The sequence below is a fragment of the Parasteatoda tepidariorum genome, chromosome 8 (assembly GCF_043381705.1).
Source record: "Parasteatoda tepidariorum isolate YZ-2023 chromosome 8, CAS_Ptep_4.0, whole genome shotgun sequence".
In the NCBI taxonomy this organism is placed as follows: Eukaryota; Metazoa; Arthropoda; class Arachnida; order Araneae; family Theridiidae; genus Parasteatoda; species Parasteatoda tepidariorum.
Genome location: NC_092211.1, coordinates 44,287,581 through 44,310,973, shown reverse-complemented (window position 1 = coordinate 44,310,973; position 23,393 = coordinate 44,287,581). Strand labels below are relative to the sequence as shown.

At 25.5% G+C, this 23,393-nt stretch overlaps 1 protein-coding gene and 1 non-coding gene across 4 annotated transcripts in view; one reads left to right on the top strand and one right to left on the bottom strand.

The window, feature by feature from the left end:
- LOC107451938 (proton-coupled zinc antiporter SLC30A1) overlaps window positions 1–18,722 on the top strand; it is a 63,343-nt gene extending 44,621 nt beyond the window's left edge. For all 3 annotated transcript variants that reach the window (XM_043050350.2, XM_016068182.3, XM_016068183.3), the window contains exons 2-9: window positions 2,629–2,931; window positions 6,105–6,327; window positions 7,562–7,729; window positions 9,076–9,217; window positions 10,373–10,416; window positions 11,964–12,046; window positions 12,167–12,358; window positions 13,937–18,722. In XM_043050350.2, coding sequence (XP_042906284.1) covers window positions 2,755–2,931; window positions 6,105–6,327; window positions 7,562–7,729; window positions 9,076–9,217; window positions 10,373–10,416; window positions 11,964–12,046; window positions 12,167–12,358; window positions 13,937–14,143 — 1,236 coding nt within the window. In that variant the 5' untranslated portion in view covers window positions 2,629–2,754 and the 3' untranslated portion in view covers window positions 14,144–18,722. The remainder of the gene's footprint in view (window positions 1–2,628; window positions 2,932–6,104; window positions 6,328–7,561; window positions 7,730–9,075; window positions 9,218–10,372; window positions 10,417–11,963; window positions 12,047–12,166; window positions 12,359–13,936) is intronic.
- Window positions 18,723–23,259: 4,537 nt separating this feature from the next.
- On the bottom strand, window positions 23,260–23,333 carry TRNAI-AAU (transfer RNA isoleucine (anticodon AAU)). The gene has a single exon. It is a non-coding gene; the product is annotated as a tRNA-Ile (tRNA).
- Window positions 23,334–23,393: the final 60 nt, after the last annotated feature.

Genomic DNA, 23,393 nt, shown 5'->3' with positions numbered 1-23,393 from the left:
CATTTCTGAAGTTGATTTTGATATTAATCTTCTTTTTAAAATCTAAAAATTATCTTTAATGACAAGGTGCCGAAATAAATGATTTTGATCATTTGAATTATGATGTTTTGTTAAAGTTTTAAAGAATTTTTCTTTGGTGGTCGTACAAGAGAAAAATATATACATATATAAATGATTTAAGGCATCAATATTATTTAGGACTGAAATTTAAAGAAATTGTTTAAAATGTTTTTAAATTTTACATTATTTAAGAAACATTTATTAGCCTTCTTTTGGAGAAAAGTCTTAAAATTTACACCCTACTAAAATAAATTATTAATAATTGTAATGAGTTGTGTAATTTTAGTAAGAGAAAATTTTAAGAAATTAAAAAATATTTGCTAATAAATTTAAAAGTAATCTATTGATCTAAATTATGAATGATACAAAAAGTTAAATGAGTTCTAGTTTCTTGAAAAAAATATCTTTAAAAACATAATTAGTCTTTTGGAAATCAAGATCTAAGAATTTAAAGGTTGTCTTTAATGACTAGTTGCTTTATAATACTTTAAATTATTTACTATTTTATAAGCTATGTATTTTTTCTATACATAACTCATAACAAAAAAATAGTTATTAATATGATTTTATGCTATAAGTTTTGTAGAGTTTTGGTAGGAGTAATATTTGAATTAACTTTTTTATTTATTTCAAGTTGATCTTACAAAAATTGAATAAACAAATTGGAAAACATCAATCTTAATTACAAGTGAAAAAGAAAGTAAGCTTGGATATTTTTAAATTTGCTAATCTTATGAAAATTTTTATAATCTTTGTTTGAAAAACTATGGCCATGACAGTTAACTTAAATTTACAAGTTATTAAAATAAGTTATTAGGTAAAATTTTTATATGTAGTTTTGGTAAGAGTAAACTTAAACAAAAATTTTGTTTTATTTGTTATATGTTGACTTTACAAAAAAATTTATAAATGAAGTTAAAAGACTTTAATATTAGGTTTTTATGAATGAAATTGAAAAAAAAAAATTAAGATTAGATATCTTTAAAGAAAGATTGAATTAATTTGATATTGAACTTTTTCTTTTAGATTATGTACCTGTTATTAAAAATAGAATATTTATTTTTGATTATGATATTTTTCTTCCCTTTCAAAGTTATATTTTTATTTTGGTTATGTATACAAATTATAATTTTCAAATATGTCATGCTGCAAACAGGAATGAAATATATACAATATATATTGATGTATTCACACATTATTATGATTACTTTATTTATTAAAGTAGTTTTATGTATGCTTATTGAAGCCAGCTTTATATTTTAAACTTTTTCTAAATTCTAAAACTATAACTGTATCTTGACAATTTTTTATAGCTTATGTATGAGAAAAATTGTTTATTTATTGACTTTTTTTTTTTAATTGACTGAATTTTAAACTAAAGAGAATTTAATTTATCTCCTTAATGTACATTTATAATCTGCTAAAAAAATAGTAATCCATCATTTTATGTCACTTATCTAGAGAAACTTTTATTTATATTTATTGCCAATATATATTTTAAAGTTGTAATGTTATTTTTTATAATCCTTTAAAGTTTTTATCATAAGAGTGATTGTTGAGGAATATTACCTAATTCTACTTACTTATAGGGTTGCTTAAATATGTTGTGTTTTATTTGTACAAATGAAGTTCTGTCCAATTTTATTCAGTATTTTTAAATTCAGATTTATATTTGAATTACTTGAATTTGAATCACAAATCATTTCAATTACAAAATCTTCATTTTCCATCTCAGTCAGTTTATTTACTACTATTTAGTCAGTTTATTACTATCTAAGGTTTACAGAATATATAATAAATAGAAAGAAAAAAATATGAAAAAACTTTTAGCCTCTCTTTTTTTTCTTCAGTGTTTTTAAATTCAGATTTAAATCTGAATGATCTTGAATCGTATGGTGGTTCATTTCAATAACAAAGACTTCATCTCAGTCAGTTTATTTACTGATTGGCGAGATATTTAAGGTCTACAGAATAATTAAGTTGTAGTGAAAAAATAACTAAAACTTATAAAAATTATCTTCTCTATTTTATTATTATATATTTCCATTGATAATGTTTTTTTTTTAATTCTTTTTTTAAAATAAAATTGCATACTATAAACTTTCATGAATAGTTTTTTGTTACTAACACGAAATAAAAGACATTGTACCAATATTGCAGTTTCTCCCCTGCCTTCTAATTAGAGGTTCTACCTTTAATTTAAACCTACTACATCTAGTTATTCTGCAGATCTAAACAAGAAGGCAGTATCTTCAATTAAGAGAAAGCAGTGGAGATATTGCCTTGTTTAGGACTGCAAAACACTAGATGTAGTAAGTGCAAATAAACTTGATTAAATAGTAAATTTTTTTAGAAATCATAATTTGCCTTGTTGAATAAATTAAATTTACTGAATGAATTACTCTTTAAAAGTGTATGATTTAATTCACTTGTTAATAATTTTTTTATTTGCATTTAATGAGTGGAGTTTTATTTTTACTGTATTATTTTATATTTATATTCTGTTCTAATTTTTTTAAAATCATTTTATTACTTTTTAGGTTCTTACATCTTCTTTTTTTGTTTTAGGTCCCTATTTCTGAAAAGTGCCATTCATAATGTTATCATTTAATAGTTATTAGAACTATTTAGCTTGTGACTAAGAAAGTTGTTATTTCTATACTTTAAAAATTACATTTTAATCAAACTCTCAAAATGGGTCGTTATTCTGGAAAACAATGTCGACTTTTAAGCATGTTTGTGCTTACTGGTGGCTATTTCTTGGTTGAAATATCTGTTGGATATGTTACAAATTCTATGGCATTAGTGGCTGATTCATTTCATATGCTGTCAGATGTTATTGCTCTCATTATAGCTTTTATTTCTGTTAAGGTAAGTGTAATGTTTTATTTTATTAATCAATATTCAATGGATGTTTCCATCCATTCAGTATTCTATATTCATTCTTTCCATTCAGTGTTCAATCTTTCAATTTTCTTGAAGTTCTTATTCTATCTACAAATATATCAAATCACAATAGTTTATGCTAGAACAACTGTGTCATGTTTTAGACACATCTATGTGAAAATATTAAAGCAATTATTTTTTTGGAAATCTTTAAAGTAGCATTTTTTTTTTTAAAGATCAATCTTATTTTTAATTTAAGAAAAAACTGCTGAATTTTTTAAAAAAAGTGAAAGGAATTATTAAAAAAATTAATTCATCTTTGAAATAAGTAAAAAAATATAATATTTTAAATCTTCTAAAAAAAGTAAATCGTTCATCGTTCTTTTTTTATGATTAGTTAATGTTAAAAAAAGTAAAATATAATATTATTTTGAAGTTAAATAAATTTATTAAAATAAAGAACTTTCCTTAAAAAATGTTGCTTCAAATTTTTCCAAAAAATTATTTTGCATATTTATTTAAGGAAAATTTTATTCTAATTGCTTTTAGAAAAAAAGTAAAAAAAATTATCTTAGGAAATTGTTTATTTTTTTATGTATTAAAAAATATTGCTTCAATATTCCTGAAAAATTAAAAATTTATAAATTTATTTTATGAAAATTTCATTCTAAATATTAAAGTCTTATTTTTTTTTTAAATAGAAACATTTAAAGATTTTTTTTAAGGTATTAAATTTTAAAGGATATTTATTTTTGAATAATTAAAATAACATTTTAAGATCTGAATTCCAATCCTCTAAACCATTTCTGTTCAAGCCCTGATATTTTTTTTTTTTCTGTTTGCATATTAAATCTATTATGTTATTATCTTATAAACATGTTTCAGTAATTTGTAAACCAAAAAAGATTTTTTAGAAAAAAATTATTTTTGTGATTCTGTTTTTATTTAAATAAATTTAATTCTTTATTTGTTAATTTAAATAAATACTAAATAATTATTTTTCATTGTGTCATCAAATGTACAAAGACTGGTAGTATTTTTGATTTTATCCATAGCTATAAGTTCATTATAATTTTAAAAAAGTTGCCATTAGATTGTTAGTGCCATATCTATCAGTTTATTACTAGTGATGAGTTGTAATTTACTAAGAAATTTAAATGCAATGCACCAAAACTATTATTATCTTGATCAAATGAATTTAAAAAGAAGTTTAATATTTATATACTCACCTAGCAGTTTTATATTCTTAAAAAAAAAGAGAGAATTAAGTGGCATTTTAATACTTGAATAAATTTGTTTAATCTATTTTTAAATTTTTTTGTTTTAAAAATATCAAAGAAAAAGGCAAAACCAGCAGTCTAGCTGTCTAATGCATTATAGCCTAAGTTCCTGAAGTGGGCGCTATCGCTCCCCAGTGGACATTAACTAGGGGGGTGTAGGGACTAATGGTTCGATAGGATGTGAGAGAACTTACGTAAGAAACTCGTTTTTATGTCGAGCACACCTTTTAAAATTAATAATTTCGTTTTATGTCGTACATATTCTAATACAGCCATACATAAGTTACACGTTATTAAAGCAATTATTAATGTGGTATATTATTTCAAAAAGGCCAATTTATAATGAATTACAATACTAATTAATATATTCATCATTAACATAATTTTACAGTAGTTTAAAGTTTACTTTTAAAGCAATTTAGTTAAAAAGTTATTTTATATTTATAATTAGAAGTTCCCAGCAAATATTTTTAAATTTTTTTTAATAAAAAATTGCTCAAGAAAAGGGTCAAAAAACAAAAATCACTGTTCAGTAGGTGTACTATTTTGAAAAGAATTAAAAGCTTAAACGCTCTTTCGCAGTTACACTACCTATTGCCATACGGTTTAAAAATCCCGGCACGTTTAATACGATATTCTGACTCGTGAGTTATCAATCGCGTTATTTGATTAATCACTTTCTATTAATCACGATTTATTGCTGCCGATTTCATCGTAAAATTCTCAATTATTATTCCGCAGTTATTACACCGTATTTTCGCCAAGTTTTAAAAAATCTTGAAAATTTTAATACTATAATATATTAAATCGTGAATTGAATCACACATTTAAATAATCACTTTTCATTACGCTTTCTTTGTACTGATTTTATCGTAAATCTGAAGGATTTTTTTTAGCTATTTCTACTCTTTTCTACGTGATTTGGAAATCCTGTATTTTTACATTAATATTATTACGTTACTTGAGTTTCAAATCACACATTTAAGTAATCACTTTTTGACGCACTTTATTTGTGCTAATTTCATCGTGCATCCCAAGTTATTTTTCGGCTATGAAAACATCGTATTTTTATATAGTTTTGAAAATCTTAATATTTTAATACGATATTATGAATCTCGAAGTGGGATCTCGCCCTTTTTAAACTCATTTTTTGCCGATGTTATCGGGAATCTAAATGATTTTTTAAGCTTTCCGCTTTTCAACGTGATTTTGAAAATGCCATATTTTTATTACGATATTATTAGACACTCTAGTTTCAAATCGTCCGTTTAAATAATCACTTTTTGACGCACTTAATTTGGGCCGATTTCTTCGAGATTTTAAGTGTTTTTTTTTTTTTTTTGTTTTTTTTTTAGATTTTGTTTACTGTTATTTTTCCAGTTATTGCTATGCATTCCCTCATAGTGTTAAAAAATCGATATTTTTATTACGACATGCGGATTTTAAATCGCGCATTATCGACTTATTATTATTATTCGTGCTGATTTCATCTTAAATTTAAGTATTTTTTTCATTTTTTATCTTTTCTTTACTATTATTTCTACGTTTTCCCACGTTATTTTGACGATCCCGTTATTTTAACTACGCTAGTTGTACGTTATTAGTTATATGTACGTTGTTTTAAAGTTATTAGTTTTACGTACGTAGTTTTAACGTTATTACTTTTACGTATGTTGTTTTGAATGATATAATTAAAACTTTTTTATACTAGCAATTTTAAATGTATTTTCAAAATTTCTAAATCGAAAATTATCTCTTGATTGGCATTTTGCAAACTAACAATACATATATTTGGCATTTTATCTTTCCTCTTTTACTAATGCATGGTTCAAAGATATTAAACAGCTGGGTGATTTTATTTCTTATTGTTAATTTCAGATGTCACCAAAAAAGTGGTCAAAAAGTACATTTGGATGGGCTCGTGCAGAAGTACTTGGTGCCTTAGTCAATGCTGTTTTTCTTGTTGCCCTCTGTTTCTCAATCTTTGTGGAAGCTCTTAAGAGATTTTACAAGCCTGAAGAAATTCACAATCCAGTATTGATACTATATGTTGGCACTATTGGGTTGCTTGTAAATATTATTGGATTATTTTTGTTCCATGGTAAGAAATTTAGTCAATATCTGACAGCTTGATAAAAATGAAATTCTTTTTTAATTATTTGAAAGAGTATCTAACAATTTAATAACTTGGAAAGGTTGGGGAATCTGTCAAACCCTACGATAAATGTAGGAAATCAGTTGAAAGAAATCTGAGAAAGTTTATTTTTTAAGTTGACAAAATTTTTGAATTCCTGAGGAAAAGATTGATTTCTTTGCATAGCGCATTTTAAGTGTATAAAAATGTTTTAATATCAAGAGAAAATGTAATTCACTCTGTTGTGCAATTATTTTTGACCACTTTATTCTCTCCTTGTAACTAATGCAATTTTCCTAATTTGATTATATATTTTTTCTGTCACCTGGAAAACACATTTAATCAAATTAGTTCCTTATTTTACACATATTTTGCAAAAAGTAGTACTTCAGTATTTCATATTAGAAAATGTATATGAGAAAAATAAAAAATAATTTATATAAGAATACTTCATACCAAGTGAAAAAATAAAATAAAATAGTCTGCTACTTCACTTTAGTCTAGGTTGGCAAGTTTTTGACAATTGACGGTTTTATCCGTCATGTGAAAAAACTATTTTTGACATAATTTTTGTCAACAGTCAAAAACTCAAAAATGTACTGTAAGGATAATTATTAGATTTTATACCTAAGAAGTAAAATATACATAAAAATTCAATTACTTTGATGTTAAACTCTTGTTTTATTATGACAATGTCAAAAACCCAAATTTTGGTGTAGAAAATATCGAATAATTATAAATAAAAATGTGTAGAACTGAAATTTATCCTATCTGTTTATTTGTTAAATCATTGAAAATAAAAATACAAAAACAATTTGCTTCATAAAAAACACTCAATTTATCATCTTATATATAAAATCAATTTTCATTTACCCTCATTTTAACTCCTCCTTTCCTTAAAGCATTTAATTTAAAAAAAAAAAAAAAAAAAAAAAAAAAAGTTTTGAAGCCCTCTGTACTCCAAGTTCATTTTTCAGTTTTCTATAAGTAAAACCGAAATTTGAAACTACTCTTTTGATTTATGCTGAGCTGCATAGTCTAGAAAGTAGAGGTACTAAAGCTTTTATTACATAATAAAATCACCTGTAACTGGGAAACTTATTCTAATTACTATATTACATATTAATAGTAATTTCAATCAAGTTCAATATTTAATACAATAGAAATAATTGTTGCAAATTTAACTTTTTTATTTATCTAGGACATGGTCACAGTCATGGGGGTCACGTTCATGACAAACGAAAACTACCAACGTTAGAAGATGTTCTATCAGAAGGTGATATTAATGACAATAAAGGAAATTTCCAACTTCCAGTTCCTTGTGCTCCGCAGGCTGTTGCAAAAGCTGTTAAGGAACCAAAGAAAGAATGTAATTTTACTTCATTTCCTATTTATATTTTTTGTTACAAGATCTGCTGAATATTTTATAAACATTTTAAGTAGTGCAGATCAAATCTCTCTAAAGTTAACTCTGGAATTTTTATATGATTGTGAAAAGTCAATTGAAATGTGGTACTAAAAGGAATGAAAAATAAATTGTTTCTGGATTTAAAGATAATACCTAAGCTTTATGTATATTATTAAATTCAAAAGTTTTACTGAAACAGATTTGAGGTTTTGTAATTTAAATTTGGCTAAAACATTAAAAAAAGGTTTTAAATTAGTTTTTGTTTTTTAATGTAATAAATTTAATTAATGCCAAAATAAGTATGATGAATTATGTTGTAGGTTTTATCATTATGCTAAAATTGACATGATATAAATTACTGTGCTTTTCTGAAGCATTTAAATATATATTTTCATTAAGGTTGAATAGATTGAATATTTTTTTTTTTTTAAATCTTCTTTTAGAATGAAATATGCAATATTTGAAAAATAGTTCAGTTATTTTCATGAAATGTCCATTTAATGAAGTACCATTTATTGTCTCGTGATTAATATTTAATAGATTTTCAATTTTATAACAGTGTTGGTAGTACGCCTAATCTTCATAGGAGTTTTCATGCTGAACTCATTTATTTAAAGTCTTGGCAGTTGCGACTATGGTCTTTCATTATCAATTGAATTTAGATAGATTTTGGAGCTGCATTTATTCAGAAAACACTTTTTCCAAAGATTTTATATTCTTTGTGATGCATTTTATAGAGAATTGCATTTTTGATTTATGGTGCTTTCATTTTTTTTAACGTAATATAGTGGCTTTTTCATTTCTTGAAGGATGGTCTATCCTACCTACTATTTTACGCAGGTAAATGCGAATGCACCCCCCTCCCTTTATGTTTTGTTAAAATTCTGTACTTCTTCTTTCTTTTTAGTTTCAAGAAAAGAAATAGCGTTATTGTAAATATTATTTTCTTTTAACTTAGGCATAAACTCTATCAAAGAGCGTTAGGCTTTCTTTGCAAAGGAAAATTGTGAAGTGTTTAGAGAATTCGATTTAATTGTTTTGAGAATTTCATGTTAAAATTAAAGACTGCAAATAGCTATTTCTTTTTAAAATTTTCTTAACGGCTGCATGATTATTAGGATCTCAAAATGTAGAATTTCAAATGTAAATTAAGTTTTATACTAAATTACTTTTAAAGATTGTTATTTAAGTAATTTTTATAGGATCAAAAGATTTGTTTTAATTTAGAAAAGTGTGTATATTTCTGAATGCCATTGTTTTATTTTTATTTTATTTTGCTCTATGTAAAACTAGTTTCTTTCTTATAGCTTCCGCAAGTCAGATGAATATGCATGGGGTGTTTCTCCATATACTAGCTGATGCATTAGGTTCTGTGATTGTAATTATCAGTGCATTGTTAGTTTGGCTTACTGAATGGCAGTACATAAACTATATTGATCCCGCTTTAAGGTATCTATTGATTTGCTTTTTTCTACTTCTCTAATTTTGTTAATACAGTGTCAACTGGTTTATAAACTCATTTATTCATTTACATTAAATTAACATTAAAATTTCTTTGGCTGTCTACCACGGCTGTGGATATCTGCATCAAAACTATGTAGTCAGTCATTAGAATTTATTAGAAGTTATGTAAGCAGAAGTTAGGTTAGAGGGTCAGAAATTCCTAATTCTACAGTAATGGTTAGTTAATAGAGTACAATTTATATATACTTTAACAATAGGTTCAAAATGTCTTAATTAATTTCCTTGAAGACCCATGCTGATTAGTAAAATTGTTGAGATTCATATGCAGTTTCAAGTATTAAATATGAGTACTATCATTTTAAAAAAGTATTTTGTTAAAGAGATACATGGTGATTGTATTCCGGGTTTTTCATATTTTCCAGGTCTTAAAGCAGGTAATGTGATTTGTCCGTGAATACCGCGTTTCTGAAGACCATTAATTTTTGCAAACTTCTGCGAACTAAAACTTATAATTTGACAAAATTTTCATTGCAATCTAAAATTTATAGCAATAGTGAAGAGTTAAAGTTAGATTAAAGAGTTCCAGAATCTGAAATTTAAATTTTGAAACGTTCGCTAAATCACGTTAACAAGACGTTTACATACATGTTACATAAAATTTAATTTTCTTGTTGGATTTTTGCCATATTTAATATATGAAAGTACGCTGGCATCAGCTAACATCGCAACTCATATTGATGCGATTTTAATATCAAACATCATATTTCATATATACCTGATTTAAAAGTTACACATTGCAATTCGTATTCATGTGATTTAAAAATCCAATACAGCGATTTGTATTTTCCCGTACTTAAAACCCAATATCGCGATTCTTCTAAGAATTAAGTTTTTTCTTAAATTAGTTGCTATAAAGGTGTGATATTCTTCATTAGTATGTAATTTAATTATAAATCTTAGTTCAAAAAATTATATTAATCATGTATAGCATGTAAATTGATATCTAGTTTTTACTCGTAAAATTTACTCAGTATTTTTCAATTTGTGTCCCAATTACCCCTATTATATTTCTAATTTGATATGAATGCATCTTAGTTTGAATGAACTTGGTATTATTGAATGCAATTATTTTTATTTTAGTGTAATCATGGTTTGTCTCATTGTTTACTCAACTTGGCCTTTGTGTAAGTATTGGAGTATTCTGCCCAAATATTATTATCCAATAAATTTCTGTACAGTTTTTTTTATTTGAATTAAATGTTCTTTTTAAACTTTTCAATCCAAAAGGAGAATTTAAATTTCTGAAATGTGTTTTTAAATTTTGCTTTCACAATAATTCTTATTTAGTTTACTTATGTATATGAACAAAAAAAACTGATTCATACAATGGAAAGTAGAAAATATCCTTACTGTAAAAAGAATTTAGACTTGATAAAAATTAATCAAAGCTTTTTTGTCCCTTTGTCCAAACTAAACTGTTTTAAGTCCAGCCTAAGTTTCACATTATTTTTAAGTCTTAAAATATTTGTGAAACTAATTAGTAATTTTTTCAAAAGCATTCTCTTTTCTATCAATGTAGTTTGTGTTAATATATTAATAAAATTACATTAAATAGATAAGTTTAGCCTTTAAAATAATGTGAGATTAAGTTTTTGTACCTTAAAGTTAGATATTTTTTATATCTTAAAGAAATAAAATAATAAACATCTGTTGCTAGACTTTAAAAGGCAATTGACAAAACATTTTGCCGTCCAGCCACTTGGAAAACCAATTACTTAGAATCCCATTAGATTTTCAACTAATTTATTAAATTAGGTAAAAAACTCCTAGATTTCTAGACAAATGCACCATCTTTACAACAGCTCTGACAATGAATATAAAAATATTTCTATGTCAAATTATTTTTTGACCAAAAGAATTTTAAAATGTTGTGCAAAAAATTTTCCATTCTTGCAAAGACTTCCAGAAATATGGCAAAAAGTGGAAAACCAATTACTTAGAATCCCATTAGATTTTCATCTAATTTATTAAATTAGGTGAAAAACTCCTAGATTTCTAGACAGATACACCATCTTTACAACAGCTCTGACAATAGTTATAAAAATATTTCCTCATCAAATTTTTTTTTGGCCAAAAGAATTTAAAAATCTTGTGCAAAAAAATTTCATTCTTGCAAAGACTTCCAAAAATATGGCAAAAAGTATTTTAAGTAATGTTAAGGTGCCAAAAGTTTAGATAGCTACTCTATATTAACTGTCTGAATTATATTTTCTGCACATTTGAATTCTCTATTAAACAATTAGTTTGCATATTTATGGTGTACCCATTAAATACTTACACCATATTGCTCACCAAATTGCCCAGATTAAAAGTTATTCAGGATGAATTTTTTTCTTCATGTGTACAGCAGCAGATAAAAAATTTTTATGCATATAAAACCAATATAAGTGCAAGTGGAAAAACATGAAGCAACGGTAATAGAAATTGTATACAAAGTAAAACTTAGTATAATTTTATAAATTAAATACAGGTATTATTACATAACAGGATTAATTAAATATAGGTATATTTATATAACAGGATAATTTAATTGTTTCTTATTGTTATTACTATTATTTTCAACCTTCTTCAGTGTCAAAAAAGGACTTTTTCCTTTTGAGTTCTCTATTTTCCATATGTTTGTAACTTTTATTTTTCATAAATTGTTTATTAATGTTATTTTTTTTAACAGTGAAAGATTCAGCTATGATTCTTCTCCAAACTGTGCCAACACATATACAAGTAGATTATCTTCAAAATAAATTGCTTCATGAGGTACAGCATAAGTTTAATTATAAATTAATGATGAATTTAGTGATGATTTATTTTCTAATGTTGAATTAATTCAGTCTCCGAAACATATATTATTTTTAATTTAATCAATTATCCACCCAGATTGATGGTGTCTTAGCTGTTCATGAATTTCATGTTTGGCAATTGGCTGGTGAAAGAATAATAGCTTCAGCACACATATGTTGTCGAAACTTAGTGGATTATATGGCGATTGCTGAAAAAGTAAAGGAATTTTTTCATAATGAAGGAATTCACTCCACTACAATTCAGCCAGAATTTATATCTATGAGTGATGTAAGTATTTATCTTTGATATTATTTTTTGGTTTATTACATATTTTTAGTTAAATAATCTTCATAATACTTAAAATAATTTAGTTTTATAGAATTTACTCCACTACAATGTAACAAAAATTGTCTATAAGTGAGGCATTTCTCTTCTTTATTACTTTTAGTTGCATGTCATATTTTTACTCTAATAAGCTTTACAAATTTGAAATAATTTAGTTCTTCCGATTTCTCTAAGTTATTTTTATTGATGTTAAGGAATTCACTATGCTATGATTTAACCAAAATGAATATCTATAAGTAATGTAAACATTTACCTTCATTATTATTTTATGTTGTTAATTATGTTTTTAATCAGATAATCTTTATAAGTTGAAATTATTTACTACCAATTTTCTTTGTGTGGAATTCACCTCATTACAATTGAACCAAATTTTATCTCTATAAGTAAGGTTAGAATTCCTCTTCATTTTTATTTTATGTTGTATGATGCATTTTAGTATAATTTCCATAAAATTTGAAATATAATTATCAAGTATGTTAGAGTTCTAAAAGTTTAAAGGAAATCAATTAATTCATTAAAAAAAGTTGGTTAAGGGCAGACAGAAGATGGATGTCTTTGCTCGCGATGACATCCTTTAAATTTTGCAAAAAAGTTTTTTCCTTTTCATAATTGTATGCTAGAATTATGAATTAACAAAAAATTTTAATAAATATAAGCATACATTTTCTTGAAATATAACTCCCTTATGTTTTTAAGCATTCAAAAGCATTTTGAGCACAAACAGGATATAAATATAAAGATTACCTGCAGAGTGAGAATTAATAGTGCTCATGACAGTTTTGTGCATTCAGCCTGAGCTTCTTGATTTCTAAATCAGGCACTTAAACAAGAGGCTAAAAAAAAGTAACTGATATTATTTAACCTTTAAATATTGTTGAAACATTTTAAATTATGAGAATGATTTATCTTTAATACTACATTTTATTCAATTTTCAGATATAATCTTACTCAGACACATTTAATGGCCACATGGGTTAATATCATTGCTTTAGTTTATGTATATGATTGACTGGTCATTCTCAGACTAAATGATTCCCTAAAAATGATATCAGTTATTGGAGAATTCTTGGTCATATCTTTAAATTTGAACATAGTTATAGATGTAATGTAAACTACAATATATATTATACATCATATAATATATATTGTAGTATACAATATATATTATACATCGTATAATATATATTGTAGTTAACATTTAAAAAGCTATCCTTTTGAAGCTCATTCCTAAAAATACTAGTAATTACCAGTGATTCTAGACATTTTATTGATGTAATATCTCTAAATTTGTAAGATTAAAAAATGTTTAATATTTCAATTGTTTAACATTTAAAATATTATTTTTATTTTTCTATAAATGAAATTAAAAATTATCTATTCATTGTAAGACTGAATTCGGTTTCTGCATTTTCTTGTATTGGTCGCAACAGTTGTCAGATTTTGGTAGATTTTTAAACATGAAGTTTTCATTTTATGATATTAGTTTTGTGAACATTTATCTATTTATTTATATTTTACTAGAGTAAAACAGATAACTGTGTTCTTGACTGCCCAGTGTCCACAAACTGCACTCCTCAAACATGCTGTGGCTCCATGAAAGATGGTAAAAATGACTCAAAACATCTTAATATAATGCCTTCGAAAAATGTTAGTGTTGATGATATGAACAGCTTGAAAGGAATCTATAGAAGTTATGACAGCTCTAGGAACAGTATTGAAAAATTGTAGCTGAGTCTTAACTGGCAGATTTATTTTCAGGAAACAATTGGAAGTATAAACTAGACTTTTGCACCTTTTTTCCTCTACACTTCATTACAGATTCATATTTTGCACAAAAGATTTTGGCTTCTTTATGAACTTCTTGAAAATATGCATACAGGAATATCTTACGTGTGAAATATTGTATATCTATTTTATGAGGCGTCGAATGGAGGATGGACTAATTTTCAAAATTTGAAATCTTGGAAGCAAAGGACAATAGAGGAATAAAACAAATGGTATATCTATTGGGAAAATTGTAAAACTTTTATTCAGGAATTTTGGAATTTGGTTTCAAAAGAGTGCACTGCACTCTATTTAGTTCTTGAAAACAATACTAATGCCGTAGAACTGTAATATACCTGAAACAAACGTTGTTTAATAGGACCCATGATTTAAACCTCCTGATCCTGTATGACAACTCTTATGCATATTATGAGGCTAGAACTGATCCCTCTGATCAACTATGGCTTGCAGCGCTATCTGCAGCAATTTTTGTAACTAAATTCTATTTCTGTATGACTTTTTACAGCTTTCACAATAATCATTGTTTGTTTTATTCCTCTATCGCCCTTTGTTCTTAAGATTTTTAATTTTGAAATCTGTCAGTCTTTTGTTGGACATCCTGCATAAAGAATGTGGATGCTTTCAAGCTTTGTTTTTAAGTGATTGAATGGAATTTTTACCTCTCTATTATGGTCATGAGTCACTATTTATTATGTTGTCTCAATTGTCTATTACTCAATGTATTTCTATATTTTTAATAGCTTCGCCTGTCTATGTTTTTAGTGTTTGACGAAATATTGATTCATGATCATGTTTAAATCTTGATCCAGGATTAATGAATTTTAATGACTTTGTCCTTTTTAAGAAATATGTTTTTAATATACTACTTAGTTTTGAAAACAACATGCAAAACGAACAAATAATCCAATCTTATTTTCAATTGGGTACTATAATGAAGCACATTCTTCAATGGAAATGTGAACACGGCAGGTACAATACATTTTGTGCTTTGACACTGAAGGGTCTTCTGTATAGTACTTAAATGATTATGTGTCTGATTATGTTACATTATTTGTGTTTTGCTTTTTTAAAAAACGTTATTTATTTAGAACTCAAAGTAAACTTTGCTTTATTTAGATGTTTTTTAATATTTTTGCTTTTAAAAGTTATATGTGAAAATATGTTATTACATGTTAACAAAAGCTAATAATTTAAAACGTTTTATCTTGGTGTGTAAGCAGGCGCTGACCTTAAAGAGGCACTATAGGCATTATTTTATTGGATTATGGTTTTTAGAGCTCACTTTATTTTTACTATAACATGGACGAAAAATCTTAAATTTTGAGGATTGCTGTAAAGATTTCAGTTGAAATAAATTCTGCACTATGTGCAGCCCTTACCGAGAGCAGCTTTAGATTTAAGGTAGGTAAAGCATAGACACTTTTTTTAAAAACATAAAGTAGTTAAAGATTTGGTTAATTGCAGTTTAGTTTTTTTTAAAAATAATACTGACTATTTCATTCACGCTTTTTTTTCTATTAAAAGAAGCTCTAGATTAATAACAAAAAAAGCTTAGACAACCTTTTTTTGTAACATGAAGGACAAGTAGTCAGTTTGAAGCTCTTTTAGAAATGCAGAATATTTTATCCTAAGACAAACTTCTTTTCTTACTACAGGCAGCCCTATATTTAAGGCATAAAAAGCCTAGACAAGCTTTTTTTAAAACATATAAAGGAAGAAGTTTGTCAATTGTAGCTTTTTCAACGATACGGAATATTTTATTCTAAGACATGCTTTTTTTTGTACTAAAGGCAACTCTAGGTTTAAGACATAAAAACCTAAGCAACCTTTTTTAAAAAATGAAGAATGATAAGTCGGTTAATTGTAGCATTCTTAACAATAGTGGATACTTTAACCCAAGACATGTTCTTTTCTAATTTTTTTTAATTAGTTAGTTATCAATTTTCTACTAAAAGCAGATTTGGGTTAAAGTGTTTAAAAGAGATTAAAAAAGGCCTTTTTAAAACATAAAGTGAGAGAAGTTAGTTAATTGTAGCTTTCTTAACAAAACTAATTGTTTTACCCCAAAACTTGTTTTTTCCTTATTAAAAGAAACTTTAGATTTGAAGTAGCAATGGCCTAGACATTTTTTTAATGCCTTCCAGTTACCTCAGCTGAGTTTAGATTTGATTGGATCTTAGATTTACTATATAACAAAGCTGCTACTATTATGCCTGTGTAATCTCAAGCAATCTGATCTTTAGAAAAAGAGCTTTTTTTACAACACATTTGAAAACTGCCACTTTCTTAGCATTATAATAGTAGCTAAATCTAAGTAAAACTTGTTAACATGTTCAAAGTAATTTAAAACCTAAATAGCTGTTTATATTTAAATTCCTTTTAATAAGTCTTACATGTAATTCAATTATTTTATCAAACAGACATATCTTTTAAGTCAAAAAGTGTTTAAAAAGAAATTAAAATAATAATATATATACAAATATTAGCATGCAAAAGTCTCTGGTAAGTATATTATAAATTTTCTAGCTTTTGGCTGCTTAAATGAGTGAAAAAGAATTATTTCAATTATGCATATAGAGGACCTGCACTAAGGACTTCAGATTATTAGCCAAATATCAAAAGTCATATGGCAACGAATATAATCTTAATTTTAAGGTAGTTTGTCTCATACTTACATAATCTCTTTTGTTGCTTAATGCTTACATTATCTGGACTTAATATAATTCTAATCGGTTATGTGACATATCTAGCGGAAATTACTGTAATCTAATAAAAAAAATACAGGATTTGTACAGAAAAATTCTTTTTAACGTTTTTTTTCAGGATCAAGAGGGAAAAAAAAATCTTTTTCGTCGAAAATATCATTGGCCAATATTTTCGTTGTATTTGCGATTTTATCACATTTGGTGAGGTGGCGAAATGCTAAAACGCGAGCTCTGCATATATTTGCATACATATATAAATACTTAGTTTCAAAAAACATTTCATTTTATGATAAAATCTCCTGAAATTTAATGAAAAAGTTCATCAGATAGTGAATTTAACTTCACTTAATTGTTTTATTCAAAATATAAGAAGTTCCAATTATCTGCCTACACTAGGTGTTCCTCACTTTTATATTCATTTAAATGTCTACTTAAATATACCTGTTTTTGTAAGTGCCAAAGGTTTAATGTGTAATTTTCAATACGATGAATAAAATCTTAACCATATTACTTTTAATATAAAACTTTTGTGTTATATATTTTTACACAATGTCATTTTATAAGATTTCATTACTCAAAACTGTAATAAATGTTTGTGCTTTTCATATTTTTTCTAAAAAGATTTTTTATGAAATCATGTTAAAGAGCTACTTATTAAATTATTAGATTTTTTTTAAAACCTTTATCAAATATTTAAATTAAATAGTATTTTTACTCAATCATTTGATGGTGATTTCATAGAATTTATAATGAAATTCATACATTTTGTAAATCTTTATAGTATGTATGTATTATTTTAATGTTTGATAACTAAGTTGTTATGCTGTTGTACTATTTTTCAGATATTTTATTTAGCATATTTTTGTTTTATTTCTTATTAAATTTTATATTAATTTGAAAATTTATTTAAAATTAGATTTATCTTTAAAAAAATTTGGTGACTTGCTCACTAAACTCTTATCTACCATCATTTTTAAATGTTTTCATAGTGTTAATGTATATTATTAACTAAAAGCATGTTACTATATTATATTCTTAATGTTTCATTAACTCTTTTCAGGTAATTAAGCATGATAAATATATTGTTTATTTTTTCAACATCATTAATTTCATTCAAGACAATTTTTTTCCACTGATGATTTTGTTTGTGTATTGCTGGTTGGTTTATTTGATTATCTGTAACTTATAAAATATGAATAAAGTAGTTGATATTTTTTTCTAAATCATAACTATCTAAAAGAGACCATTTAAGTAAAGTTATAAAATTTCACTGAGAATTTGATAGCTTTTCTTGAATTACTCAAAATATTCAGGTAGAATTTCAACAAATATGTTTTTATCTAATCTGGATCTTAATGCAGTTGAAAAAAAAAACGTTAACAAGTTGAAGTTAACATTTCATAACACAGAAGAAAAAATTTTTGTATATTGTAAAATTTTATCTTTTAAAGGTATCAATTGTCTTGAACAGGAAATTTAATTATAAAATTTGAGCCACACATTAACAGTGAGCTGTTTTTATTTACTTAATATTTATCTGTGATAACTACTCCTGTCAAAGTGTGTATATATTGTTTATAATTTCGTTTAGTACTCATGATTACATGTTTTTTTTTTGCCACAATACCATATTGATTTGTGTATGTAAAATATTTTATATCTTTAAGAACATTTACTGATTTGTGCTTCTAAGAAATTTTGCAAGTGTTCATTTTGTAAAAATTCCTAGAAACTGTTTTAGAGCATGCTCATTGATATGCAACTTCATTATCTATCCATTGCTAAATAAAATGTTTCTTTTATTTAAATTCTATAAACGTTTGGTTAAATTTTCTTTTCATTTCTTTTTCTACTTTTTTGAAACAATATTTAATGTCTTTTAAATTAGTCAATGCCCTATCCTTACATCATTTCATTTGTTTATAGGAAAGATAAAAGCAGCCCTAATAAAATTTAGTAAATTTTAGGCAAATGTATAGGTGTTTTTATTTTATATAGTTTAATTTTGCAAATACTCATAATTTTATCTAATTTTCAATCAAATTTAACAATAATTAAAGGAATTTGTTATGAGAGCAAATAGAAGATGTTTTTATTACTCTTTTTCACACACATTTTGGAGGTGTCATTTTAAAATAAAGAAGAAAAAAATGAATATATTTAGAATTTTTTTCTCCAAATACAGTTTTTTTTCTTCATATAGACAATGTATTATAACTTAAAAAAATGTCTGTTTTTACATTTTTAATTTTTTTCTTTGGTTTCTAATTATGTGAATTATAGTTTCAAAACCAATTAAAGAAAATTCTAATGTTTGTGATTTAATTATCAAAAATTATTTTTTGGCCACTTGAAAAAAGAAAGAAAAACTATACCTGCTAAAGATAATTTTTTTACCTTTTGTGGGCCTTCTTCAAAATATATAAAAATGCCAGTACTATTTTTGTATTTTATGAATCAAATTTGATGAAATTTCCTCAAATTATAATGTTGAAAATCTTGACCATTCATGGATAATTATGCCCATAATATACTTTTGATTTATTCTAAACTGGGATTTTGGAGTTTTTTTTTCTATTGGGGTAAAAAGAATTTAAGTAAATGTTATTTTCATTGTATTTAATTTTAATGAATTTTTTTTAACTTGAAATAATGCAAAGAACAATGTTATGGGGACAAAATTTTTTAACCATTTACATATTATAATAGTTGAAATTATTCATTCATTTAGTACTGAAAATATAAAGGTAGAAGATTTATCATAAAGGTAAATCTTTAAAATAGCTTAACTATTAAAATATATTACGTCTGGCCTGGATTGAAAACAAGCCTTATCTCTGCCTGTAAACCATCTGATTCAATTTGGATAACCTTAGATAACTTTTATTTGGTTAAGGACAAAAAAAGTGTTTGCGTTATCAAACATTCTTTAAATAAGTAAACTGTACACGCAAAATAATGATTTAATAACATATTTATTAATATCGATACCTTATTGATTTATATATATATATATTACTAAACAAACTGCTCTTCTATATATATTTGGAGAACTTAGTGCACATAAATTCACTCAGATAATTTCATAATAAATCTAATTTTACGACTCAATTAAATACGACATTTTAAAATTCGATTTCTCAGGAACGATTCAACCAATTTCGCTATGTAAAATTACGTAATTTAACTTGATGTATAAAAGGTGTACCCTAAAGGTTATGTTTTGCATGGAATTATCTTTGGATAAACTAATTTTATAATTGTGTGCAAATTTTTTTGAATCCACATGAAAGTTCCTCGAGATATGGCGAAATACGCAGAAAGTAAAATTGATACTAAAGGGTCCAAACTTTGGATCATATTTAGAACGAACTATGGGGAATGCTACTGCACTCTATATTTTGACCGACAGAAATCCGAATCTATCATTAAAAAGGTTTGCTTATTCAGAGAAAGTACGTTTTTGTGTCTGATTGTACGAAACTTTAAATATCTTGCATTAATTATTTTCAGCATATTTGAGCACTTCCTCGAACCATTAAAATTGAGTTCTAGAATGTGAAGATCCGATTATTAGATCAAAAGTTATTCTGCTTAGTCCGTTTATATATTTGCACACTAAATATTAAATAATACTTTACTTTATTGTCGTAAAAAAATGCGTATTAGTCAGTTTCATGATTGTATTTAAAGTGTAGCATTTTTATGCCAAAATATACTCAGTGTCTATTAAATATAAGTAAATATTTGAACTAATTTTGTGTGAGTCATGATATAGAGACCTCATGTTCTAATGTCAGTTTTCGTTTGTACCACCAGGGTCGTTATATTGAGCGTCGACTATAATAATTAATGTACTTAGTGATAATGGTAACTAAAACTTGGTTATTTTAATGCTTGCTTGCATGTAATATTTAATTCATGCGAAGTAAAATATATCGAGTATCTTTTTTTTAGTTTGACGAAATTTTGATTGACTGTTACAACTGTCATATTTAATTTAAGAAACGCGTCAGCTATTACACAGGCAGCATTTCCGATATATTTAATTTTATACTACTATAATTTCCACTGAATATCTCTTAATTACGCTTCCTCCTTACTAACGGTCTTCAATTGCATAATTTTTCTATCCTTTTCCATCCACAATTCGATAGTCAATATTTATCTCAAACTTATTTTATTATAATCTAAGAGTTCGAAAGAAAAGTGACTAAGGCACATTTTTTGCATTTTTAAAAATCAAATAATAAAAATTGGTCTTAGTGAAGTATTCAAATTTCATGTAATATTCGTATAAATTCATGTAATATTCACATGACAACAGTTTCCAAACACTTCATTGATTTGAAGAAAGGCAAGAAAGAATCTGTTGAAGACTAATGAAAAATGTATATCTTAAAAAGAAAAAAGGAAGGAATTGGTCGAGCAGCATATAGCAGATATAAATGAAGTTTTGTTTAAGTGACAAAATTAAATTCCTAGTGCACTTTAGCATCCAAATAGAGTCTCGGTTTTGTCATCTAGTGTGGCAGAAACTAGACGTCCAAATTAACATGACCAACGGTATCTCACCCACTGTGGTGGTCCTGAAAGAGTGGATACCATCTCTGGAGAACGCACTAGGTCTGCTCATCGGCAAGACCAATTGTGCAGCTCATTGGAAATAATTGAAAAAAAAAAAAAAAAAAAAAATTGTTTAAGTGATATAAGTGAAAATGAAAAAGAAAAAATCAAATAGTTAACTGCTAAAAAATACCTGCGACTCTTGAGCAAAAAATGAATATTCAGGAAAGAAAATTAAAAATGAAGTTTTGTAATGTTCATTAGTCTTTATTTAGTTCAACTATTTTTCATTCAACCCATGGGTTTCAAGCAACTGGTGGTAGGAAATAGTGCTGTTCATAATTCTTGGCTGAATTCTAAATTCTAATTCATTATCTAATTATTATTTCTGAATTGGAAAATTTAAATATAATTTGTCAAATACCAGTATAGAGTTAATGTGCATTTTTAAAAAAAATGTAGCACATTTTATTTATTATTATTTGTAGCACAGCATCATATAATACATTTTTAAATCATATATATGATGATCATATTATATATGAAAAAAACGAGGTTATATAACCTCGTTTTTTTATGAGTATTTCCGTTTATTTCAAAATAACTTATTATTGTATGTAATTTCTAAAGTGTAAATGTCTAAAAAATACATTTATTTAGATTATTTTATATCATTACAGTAAATATATTGTAAAAATATGTTATGGAAGAGAAACTATTTTATTGGCAACTATTCTTTATATTTGAAGCAACTAAAGCGACTATTTTTAGATTCTTGCCCAAACCATAAAGATTCTCTCTAAGTCAAAGATTATTGCGATCACAAAGATTCTACTTAGTTCGATAATTAACTTGATTGTGTTCACTCAGATCCATAATTCACTCAGATAATTAATAACCAAAAAGTTAACAAATAAAATCAACCTAATAACATAAAACGGAATTAGATCACTAAGAGTCTAGCTTGTATTCACTCAGATACATAAAACATACTTTAAGATGGACTTATAATGCTAATGGGGTAACTTGCAATTCTAAAACAAAAGTTTATTGAATTCAAAGCAATAAATAGTTTTTAATTAACTATTTTATTTTAGATGGATATCAGAATACTTTATACTATATGTGGCTAGATGTTTACTGTTATATGCGATATTAGATAATAAATTTGCAACTGAATTCGACAGATTCACTGACATTTTCAATCTTTTTTTTTTCAAAAAAATGATCTTTCATTTATTTACAAAATAATAAAAAAATTATTTGAGAAAGGAAATATTGATAAATTGATTATTTAATTGATTAAATTTAATGAAAAATCTTTGAATTATGATAATTTTAAAATGTTTTCAAAATTTATTATTTTTTTCTTTTCTTTTTTTTAATGATAAATTTAGCAAGATTATAATGTTTAAAATCGGAATTTTCTAACTCCTAAACTTCTGTAAATGAATTTTATGTAGTTAGCAATTCTATCTGGTGAGTGAATTTAAAAGCTTCGCCTTTTTTTTTATAACCATCCTTGTAAATGTTCGATTACATTCATGAATTTATTTTTGAAAAGTTAGACACTCGCAAATCTAAATATTTATTTACGCATAATATGAAAACTGGATACCATTCATTTTTTCGCAATATAAGGTATGCAATTGAATTAAAATTAATAAAATACTGTGATGGGAAATTCCAAATAACACAAAAAGATAAATTTTCTTATATTTGACATATTAATTGCATATAAATTATTTATATAGTTAATAATTAATAGGAAACGAAAAAGTTTATCACTGGCCCATGGGGGGATCGAACCCACGACCTTCGCGTTATTAGCACGACGCTCTAACCAACTGAGCTAATGGGCCTTGATATACTTTTCGTAATAAGATTATTTAAGCAAACCTCACCAACAAATGAAGTTTAAA